Here is a 10,752-nt window from a genome sequence, read left to right on the forward strand (position 1 = left end):
AAAACTGGTTAGATTTGATATAGATAGAAAATGTGCTTTCTTCTTTCGTTGATGTCATGTAATGTGAAAAATTGTGTCATCGGGATGAATGAAATAAAAATCTGCAAGATCAGTTATAGCACTTCAACGATTTTTGGTACTTATACATCTTCGGATTTCAAATGTTTGGCTTTGAGCGTTCCTGATGAAGGTAAATCCAGAAAAGCGCTTCGGACGCAATAAATTATTAAACGTGTTGTTTTACATTTTTAAGTCTTACTTCCTGGTCTCATTGTAACTTTCAAATGAAGAACAGTAATGTTCTATGTGTTTAATCTTATCAAGTTGTTGTTGGGATTTTGTGTGAATAGTTAGTTTTTCTTTTTCTTGTACATCCATTATAAATCTTTATGTGGGTTGTTTATGACCTATTTTCAAATGCAGATTTAAATATAGATAATGATTTTTAAGTTACGAAAGACCTCATGCATGTCTAAATTTCTCTAAATGCATTGTATTTGATTTGAATGCCGTATAACGAGAAGTTAATTTTACCTTAAATTAAAAATATACAGATGAAGACCTTTCTTAATATTTTTATTCATTATTTCATGATGAAATTAGTTAACCTTTCTTCGGGTATCCACATATTCCTGAAAATAAAATAAAACATGTATTGAACATCAATGAACTCAAAACTCAAAGTCTGTTATTTTCTTGAATCTATAGATATCCGTTTAAAAACATTTTATTTTAAACATTTTATTAACCACTCTTAACAGATCAAATGATATTTTCGTTAACCCGTTTCGTACATTAAAAAATCATTCGTAAATTACGGATTTGATTGTTAAACCCATAACGCTTTTTATAAGGAATGTTTCTATCAAAGAAATGGAAAAAAACACGTTTAATAATTTATTCCGTCCGAAGCGCTTTTCTGGATTTACCTTCATCAGGAACGCTAAAAGCCAAACATTTGAAATCCAAAGATGTATAAGTACCAAAAATCGTTGAAGAGCTATATGTCAAAATACCTTAAATAAATAACCAAATTCATCTAAAGCCAACTTTGCCTAAGGGAGTTGAAACCTTAGTTTCATAATAATTTCAAAATGTATAAACGGACAATTTTAATAAAGTTTGTTAAATCATGTCAGTACCGAAACACTGACTACTGAGCTGATGATACCCTCGGGGACTGATAGTCCACCAGCAGAGGTATCGACCCAGTGATGTGAAAAATGGATTACGCAAAGACAAATATTTGAAATCCGAAGACGATTTTTATAAGGAATGTTTCTATCAAACCTTTAAAGATAAAAGTCTAAATACCGATAATTGTTTAAGGCAGAAAAAGGTTACCAATAACAATAAAAAACAATGCATTTTCTTCTATTTTAGACAAGTATTAGCCTTGTGGATTTTTTTTTATATACCGCTGCTTTAAAAAAAAACGCTAGAAGAACGTATTGCAGCATGTGCAATAAATATAATTTGTAGTAGGATTTTATCTATCTAAAATAAGAAGAAAAAAGGAAAAGAGAAGCAAATTTAAAACGTCAAGCTGTAGCCAGATTTTACCCATTTCGCCAAGAGGAACGTCTATGACTCCACTTCCAATACATTGTAGAGGTGCCTGACAGAAACAGCTTACGAAAAAAATGCTATTTAGAGGTTTGTCCTGGTTGTTGACAAGACAGGCTGAAAAGACAATAATAGAACGAATATAAATTGATGATATAGTATATAATTGCAACATCAAAATAATATATACATAAGATTTTTCGTAGCCTTTGTTTTATGTACCCAATTCTCAGCATTCCTTCACATTTGTAAGCTTATATCTCAAATGTACTCTTCAAATAATTTTATATTTTGTAATATATACATGTGTATATTTATGATTACAGGTCAACAATACATCTCTAATATAATGACATTTTTTTTCTGGTAGACTAAGATTAAAAGAAACCGTTAACATTTTATCCTTTAAGTGTATAGATCCAAACAAAAGTTAAAGGAACAAAACCTAAATGCATCGTCCTTTAAAAAAGTTGGAAATAGAGACTGTGGCTATCGTATTTATGTGAATGTATACATGTATTTGAGATTATGTAGAGCAGGTTTTGCTCACACTTTCGGGTCATAGGAGATGACCTCTATTATTTGTTCTTTTTTATTTGCTGCATTCGCTTTTCTCAAATGTTTGTTTTATGTATTGTTCTGTAGAATGTTCTTCGTTTTTTCGTTGCTTTTCGTTTCTTAAGCCATGATTAATCGGTCTGTTCGAGAAAAAAGTTTCAATTTCCGCCACTTTTTCTTTCTATGACATTCATTAAATTAAGATTGGTCAGTTTGACTGCTTTACCTGCCCCTTCTGTACCAACATTTTGACATGTCCCGATAGCATCTGTAGATCTTCTCTTACGTCCTCTTGGTCGGGTTTTACTTACACAACAATAACTAACATATCCACAATCAGAGAAATCATTACATGGCGATCCCTATGAATTATAGAAAAACATGTAGACCATTGCAACAATCACAATTCTTAATTATAAACCTTACAATCTTGTATTTTATTATTACTGAATGATGTTATTATTAATAATTTTCACTAAAAAGATATTGAAACTGCCTATAGTTTTAGTGTAGATATACCATTTTACTTGGATAGAAATACCACTGTACTTGTATAGCTATACCATTATATTTGGATTGTCATACAAACGTACCTGTATAGCTATACAATTGTACTTTGATAGTCGTACCACCATACTTCCTTAGCTATATCATGGTACTTGAACAGTCATACCATCGTACTAGTATAGCTGTACTATTGTACCATGACTGTTATACCACCATTATAATATAGCTATACTATTGTACCATGATAGTTTTACCACCGTTCTAGTATAGGAAATCAACTGTAATTGGAAAGTCATACCACCGCACTTGTATAGCTATACCATTGTACTATAGCAGTCATGCCACCATTCTAGTGTATGCATGCCTTTGTATCTGGATAGTCATACCATCGTTATTGTATAGCTATACCATTGTAGTATGATAGTTATACAAGCGTAATAGTATAGCTATACAATTAATCCATTATAGTCATACCACCGTACTTGTTAAACTATACCATTTTACTATAATAGGCATAACACCGTATTGGTATAGGTAAACTATTGTACATATGGATAGTAGTACCGCTGTACTTGTATAATTATACAATATTTATATTGGAATAGTCATACCAACGTTCTTGTTCAGCTTTACCACTGTACTTTGACATGCATACCACCATAATTCTTTAGCTATACCATTGTACTTGAACAGTCATACCACTGTACTAGTATAGCTATATTATTGTTCTAAGATAGTTTTATCACTGTTTAATTATAGGTATATCATTGTACTTGGATATTCATAACATCGTACTTCTATATCTGAAACAGTGCACTATGATAGTCATACCATCGTAATAATATAAAAATACCATTTTTATATGATAGTCATACCACTGTTCTAATACAGGTATACCATTGAACTTGATAGTCATACCACCGTATTTGTATAACTATATCATTATATTTGGAAAGTCATGGTAACGTAGTGTTATAGCTGTATCATTGAACTATGATAGTCATACCAGCGTAAAAGTATAGCTATACCAATATTCTATTATAGTAATACACTATATCACTTTACTAGTATAACTATATCATTTTACTATGATGTTCATACCACCGCACTGTTAGCTATACCATTGTACTATAATAGTCATACCAACGTAATTGTATAGGTATATTATTGAACTACGAAAGTCATACCACCGTACTTGTGTACTATGCTTTGTAATTGGATAGTCATACGAACGCACTTGTATAGCTATATCATTGTACTTTGATAGTCATACCACCGAACTTGTTGAGCTATACCCTTGTACTTGTTCAGTCATACCCCTTACTTCTATAGCTATATCAATGTACTTTGATAATCATACTACGGCACCGTACTAGTTAAGCTATACCAGTTTACTTGGACTGTCATAACACTGTACAAAAAAAGCTATACTATTGTACTATTATAGTTATACCACCGTTATAGTATTGGTTTACCTTTGTACTATATAGCCATACCACATTACTTGTTGATCTGTTTCATTGTACTATAACAGTCATACCAGCCTAAAAGTTTAGATATACCATTATACTATGATAGTCATACCGCCGTTCCTGTCTAGGTATACAATTGTACTATACGAGTCATACCACTGTGCTTGTATATCTATACCATTATTCTCTGATAGTCATATCACTGTACAAATATAGTCATACCATTGTACTATGATAGTCATGCCATCTTATTTGTATATCTATACCATTATACTATGATAGTCATACCACCGTTCTAGTACAGGTATATCATTGTACTATGATAGTCATACCACCGATCTAGTATAGGTTTACCATTGTATTTTGATAATCATACCACAGTACTAGTATAAATATACTATTGTACTATGATAGCTATACTACCGTTTTAGTACAGGTATACCGCTGTAACTATAACAGACATACCACCGTACTTATTTAGCTATACCGTTGTACTTGGATAGTCAGACCATCACCGTACAAGTATGGCTATACCATTGTTACATGATTGTCATACGGTACCACTGTCCTTTTATATGTATATGTTTGTAATTTGAAGGTCATACCACTATACTAATATAGCTATAACATGTATAACATTGTATGAGGAGTTTAATCTGATATTTACAAGTTAAGAGCATGTCACAAGTTGGCAAGAAACTTTTCATATTTTTGGGATACTTGAGTTCTGTGTGAGATTTGTATAGCTCAGCATTTAATTAACGTTGTAACGTTTAATAATAATATACTATTTTATACATACATATACCATGTAGTCTTATGACTTAATATAGTCTAATATACACTACTAAAGTATTTTAGACTGAATACGAATGTACAAAAGGTTTATACGAATAATGAGTGATTTGTTTTCTCTTATCATCATCGAAATTGCTATTCATATTCAATGAATGTTACATAAAAGTATCAACATACCACGTTTTGACACTCCGCTGAAAGATAAAAAAAAATTAATAAAAACATATTGGTGTTCAAATATTCAAAAGAGAAAAAAAAAATTCTTATAATCATTCTCTTTATCAAAGTCCAAAACAGCGTTTTATATCAGTGTTACTTCGGACTCAGTACTCATTAATTATATATATATATTCAATTATAAAAAGAAAATTACAAAAATACTGAACTCCGAGGAAAATTCAAAACGTAAAATCCCTTACCAAACGGCAAAATTAAAAGTTCAATACACATAACTATTTTTTTTTTATTGTCAACACGAAGTACAGCTTTTGTATTTTTACTTTGTTTGTAAAACTTATTTTGATGACTGCACACATTCCTTAACAACATTGGATTTTTGTTGTTTTAACTTTAAGTTTATTTTCAAGGTTGTATAAACATTAAAATAAACCTGAAAACGGAATGAGAAACATGTCAAAGAGACAAAACCCCGACCAAAGAGTAAAAAACAGCAGTAGGCCACCAAAGGGTATTCAACACAACTAGACAATCCATGAACGGGAGGTTCAGCATTGGATTTAAAGATGTTTGAACATCAGCACTATTTTCAAAGGTTTCGAACATTATATTTGTTTTCAAGGTTGTATGAATACCAGTATTGCTTTCAGTTTTGTATGTACATTATCAATGTTTTAACTGTTGTCATATATCCCAGTGAACTTGAAATTAAAGATACTACTTATACACGAAGAACTGCTTCCAACATTGTACTTTCTTCAATATTGACACAGATCGACGACTTCACATTAAAGTCTATGACAAACGAGATGATTCCAGCTTCTTAATAATCAATTTTTTTTTACAATCATGCCATCTGCTCCTTCGTTTGGTGTTTACATTTGAACATATTTCAATAGGGTTATACTCGTGCATGTTCACACAATACTGACTATGTATATGATAGTGTTATTCACGCATAAACTGCTACAAAAGAGTTATGAGGGGGAAAGATTAAAAATGACATTACGTAAATTGTATGGACACCATCACAAATTGGTTGATCTATACGATGCGTCTGTGTCTAAACTACTAATACTAATGACATTTTTACCACGTCTTAGAATGTAGTTTAACATCTTTCTCGTCTGTCTGCTAATTACCAAACGTGATCTTTTTCCAAATATGACTGTTTTACGTATACCGAGTGTGAATTTGCACTGCTATACGTCGTGTCTCGGTATATTTTTTATGTTTCGGTTATGGTGTTGGTTAGATAATGTGTTATGTCTTATCGTTTGTAGTCCAATTATTATAAATACCCTTTCAAAACCATCATTGTCAAGAAAGTTGCTTGAGCTGGTTTTGTGAAAATAATTTTATAAAGTTCGAGATTGCATGTTCGTAACGTAATCGTTTCATTGTTTATGTTGTCCTGTGTTGTCTGTCGCTGATGACAGATGTTCTGTGTTGTTCTGCGGTTTGTATGTTGTGTCAACTTTTATTTTATCTGTTTGTGCGTTTATCTGTGATGAGTGTTCTTGAATGTGTTTGTGCTGTATTTCTGTCACTTAGTGTTTTCATTTTAGCAATCTTTTTTTTAACATTGTCATTTAAGCGGAAGGTTTGGCAAGCTAAAAAACTAGGTTCAACCCACATTTTTTTTGGAATGTCCTGTATCAAGTCAGGAATATGCTATCAAATAGTTCGTTTTTATGTATGTTGGCGTTTGTTTTTGTTGCACTTAAGTGTTTCTGTTGTTCCTTGGTTTTTCTCTTATCGTTGATGTGTTTCCATTGGTTTTAGTTTGTAACCCGGATTTATTTTCTCTCAATCGTTTATGACTTTTGAACACAGAAATGCGTCTGTAGCCTTTATTGTGTATTGTAAACGTGTCTTATTTTCGGTTATTTTGTTTGTGTTTATGTATTGTAATCGTCATTATTTTGTGTAAACATACATCGGTTGCTTCTAGTATCCACGGTATGTGTAAGTACTGTTTTGAGTTTTCCTGATAAAATTTAATTAACTTTCCTTCTTGCAGTTCTTCATATTTACATTGATAGATGCATGTCTAATTTTAGGGCACTTGTTTACTGTGAATATGTCTTGTTCTTGTTTTATTTTTTGCTGATTTTAGTATCCGTTTTTTTAAGTTATCTTCTTTTTCGTGTTGTTTGTTATCACATTTTGTTTGCAATTCTTCATGTCGGTGTTGCATTCGACTAAAATTGTTATCAGGGATTGATAAATAAATAAAAATATGCTGCATGATTTCCAATGAGACCAAAATTGACTTCTATGTTTTAAATGGCTATGAAACTGGACAACATATGCCTCGTGTTTTTTTTTATGTGGGGTTCGTTTTTCTAAGTCTTTATTTTTCTATGTTTTGTCTTCTGTACAATTATTCGTCTGTTTGTCTTTGTCTTTTTATTTTTAGCCATGGCAATGTCAGTTTATTTTCAATCTATTAGTTTGACTTCCCGTCCCTCCTGTATCTTTCGTCCCTCTTTTCACGACATACTTAGACAGGAATTTGTTGGACGAAAACTTTTACACGAGAGGGCAAATGATACTATAGAACGTTTGTGAATTTGTCAAATTAAAAATGCGTTTCCTTTAATTTGGAAGGCTAAATGATTCGACTTGAAAAATTGCATTTTGTATATAAAAAATTAAAACGTGGTTAATTTTACAATTTCATTGAGTTATTCTGATGGCTCATTTTTCTTTCTATTTCTTAATTGGATATCGCTGCCAATTAACATGATTAAACATTGTAGGTTAACAAAGGAATACAAAAAACTTACCAGTTTGAATGATAATTAAAGCTACGACGCAAATAATAAAGTTTGTCAGCACGTTTCTCATTTTTCAAAATATTTACAATATGAAATGTTTCAATTGGTAATTTATAGAAGGTATATTACTGCAACAGGTGTACAAAACAGTTCATGTTGTAATCAGGCGTATATAAGTGGGTAATAATGCATAAATATTGTAATAGTTTTAATTGTCCACATTTAAAGATTAACCAATATAACATCATTTCGCTTCAGAATATATCATTGTTATATATTTAGGATATAGGTTGATTAATAACATTCAATCAGCCGTACATTCCCACTATCAATACATGTGTTCTTAATCCAGTTACAATACATGTACTTGTACATGTAGAATAATAATAAGCTTTCGGTCTATTTCTTTTCTTGTCTTTTAACATTATATTACAAGCTGGTGTAGTAAATAAACGCATGTAATACTTTCCATTAGTGATTTTAACATATAGTGAATGAGTTCTATTACATAATTGTTAATTTTTTAAAATGTCAGACAGCTTTTTAGCTCACCTGACCAAAAAAGGCAAAATGAGCTTTTCTCATCACTGGGGGTCCGTCCGTTAAATTTTACAAAATCGTTTACAACCATGATGGCCGCCGTGGCTAAAAATGGAGCATACGGGTTTACCATAGAACTATATGGGACATTTCTAAATACATAATTTCACATTTTAAATGGTCACAACTTTTAAACTAATTTAGATAATGATAAAGATTTTCAGTAGCTTTCGTAAGACTTCAATGGAATGGGATGACCTGCTATTGAGGTAACTACTGAGCCAAATCAAACCAGACTTTGTCTCAATCATTATTGGCGTATCTAATACTATTTATTATAATTTTAATCTGATTTTACATTATTTCCAAATGCAAAGTAGATACAGGTGAGTGACACAGGCACCTGCGATATATATAAGCTTGCGCAGTGAAAACTTCCTAGCATTCAAAGTGTAGGATGTGTTATCGTGAAATTCTCCTCTTATGCAAGTAAATACTCTTAAAAAAATGACAAAGTTTTGCTATCTTCCAGTAGAGCAAATATTAATAAAAATCAAAACCCTGACCTCATGCACATCTTCAATAAATGTACAATATATGTTCAAACAGTCAGCAAAGTGAAAACTTCATAGCATTCAAACTGTAGGTATGAACGCTCCTCTTATGCAAGTCAATACTTAAAAAAATGCAAAAGTTCAACTATCTCCCAAGAGAGCAAATATTGATAAAAAAAATAATCAAAACCCTGACCACATGCACACCTTCAATATATGTACCAACAAATAGCAAAGTGAAAACTTCCTAGGATTCAAACTGTAGTAAGAATATAGTAATATCAGTTTTGTACCGACGTCACACGTTCATTCCATCTGTACGGCACCACCACTATACACAGAGCATGTGCAAATCCACCTTTGTATCGACATCATGCACAGAGTGTGTGCAAGTCAACCTTTGTATCGACAGCATGCACAGAGCATGTGCAACTCCACCTTTGTATCGACATCATGCAGAGCATGTGCAAGTCCCGCTTTGCTCTGATAGCAGCGGCCAAACTGAATGTATTGGTCAAATCTCGCAGGACTCACTTATGATATAGTAATATCATAGGTGAGCCCTTGCTCGATATGACCAAATTTATATGAGTATTGGGTGAAAATTGGGTTACACAGCAGACCTCAATACTATAAGCTAGTATAACGACAACACACTTATAATTCCCAATTCTAACCTTTAACGTTCCCAATACTCACCCAAAACTTAAAAATTGTCTTGTATAAATGAAGAAGTCAAAATTCTTAAACAAATGGGAGTTTTGAGTCTATGACAAAACTTAAAATATCGCCATCTAAGCAAACATCAAAAAGTTAAGAAATTTCAAATGAATACATCCCATGCAGAAAACTGGTAAAAGCAAATTATGCCAACTGCTAACTATTATGTGTACTTCTTGTGTTGTTTCTGAGACTTTCACGTGCATGCTCCATTGAGACTTTCACGTGCATGCTCCATATCATGAATTTTAACAAACGTATGCAACTTATGACTTAAATTAAAGTGTTAATATTTTCAGTTGAACTGCTCTTATGTTTGTAGACACCCAGAGCGAACTATCTGTTATGCAGTAGTTTTTGTATAAGTCAAGAACGATCAAGTGGTGCATGAGCTCTAGATGGTTTTTATGTATTACAAATATCAAATGTTGTTGATGTAAGCAATTCGCATATCTAAATAGAACAGAAACCACAAGTCTCCCTCTAAACTTAATAAATTTGTTTTCAAAACAAATTACGTTAAACAGATTATGAAAAGTAATATTTATTACAGCAAAGTGTATTCAATACAGTACGTCACAAAATTCAATTTTAACATACATGTACAAAATAGTAATACATAATATCCCTCGAAAAATAGAGGCAAATCCAATTAAAAAAATTCTCTATTTTTACATACCTTCATACGTATAGAAATACATAATATCCCTCAAAATACAAGTTAGTCATAGTCAATATACATAAAAGTAGTAGTACATAATTCCCTCAAAATACAAAAAAAATAATTAAACAAGCATCAAAAGTAACAAACTTTTACTCTAAACACTTCAAATTGTCACTGAAAAGCACTGGAAAGTTTATTGACCTCACAATACGACTAGAATATAGATCTACAAATATTAGATTCAGAAACCCCTGTATTAGCCATGATGGAACTGACTGACCCTCTTCCTACCATACTTGACAATCTACTATAACTTTGGTAAGAGGACGAAGAAGACCAACCTATATGCTGCATGACGTCACTTGTAGACCCCCCTGACAAAGCTAAAGTAATAGCACAAGCTCCCCGAATTC

General features: G+C 31.9%; 1 protein-coding gene across 2 annotated transcripts; it reads right to left on the minus strand.

The window, feature by feature from the left end:
- Positions 1-559: 559 nt before the first annotated feature.
- On the minus strand, positions 560-8,004 carry LOC139526787 (uncharacterized). 2 transcript variants are annotated; one of them, XM_071321948.1, is made up of 5 exons: positions 7,871-7,931; positions 5,079-5,095; positions 2,351-2,486; positions 1,564-1,683; positions 560-632 (listed from the first exon to the last, which is right to left on the minus strand). In XM_071321948.1, exons 1-5 carry the CDS (start codon positions 7,929-7,931, stop codon positions 604-606), a joined length of 363 nt encoding a protein of 120 aa, XP_071178049.1. In that variant the 3' UTR covers positions 560-603. The 2 variants fall into 2 exon arrangements, with proteins under 2 accessions (XP_071178049.1, XP_071178050.1); XM_071321949.1 differs by lacking the exon at positions 5,079-5,095 and having other exon boundaries at positions 7,860-8,004.
- Positions 8,005-10,752: the final 2,748 nt, after the last annotated feature.

This window comes from Mytilus edulis, chromosome 6, assembly GCF_963676685.1.
Source record: "Mytilus edulis chromosome 6, xbMytEdul2.2, whole genome shotgun sequence".
In the NCBI taxonomy this organism is placed as follows: domain Eukaryota; kingdom Metazoa; phylum Mollusca; class Bivalvia; order Mytilida; family Mytilidae; genus Mytilus; species Mytilus edulis.

Excerpts from the sequence above, each read along its gene's own strand:
- LOC139526787 (XM_071321948.1), bottom strand. The coding sequence starts at position 7,931 with ATGAGAAACGTGCTGACAAACTTTATTATTTGCGTCGTAGCTTTAATT. Across the intron at positions 1,684-2,350 it reads TGTTGGTACAGAAGGGGCAG|CCTGTCTTGTCAACAACCAG; the intron begins GTAAAGCAGTCA and ends TTGTCTTTTCAG. Across the intron at positions 633-1,563 it reads CGTTCCTCTTGGCGAAATGG|GAATATGTGGATACCCGAAG; the intron begins GTAAAATCTGGC and ends TTTTATTTTCAG.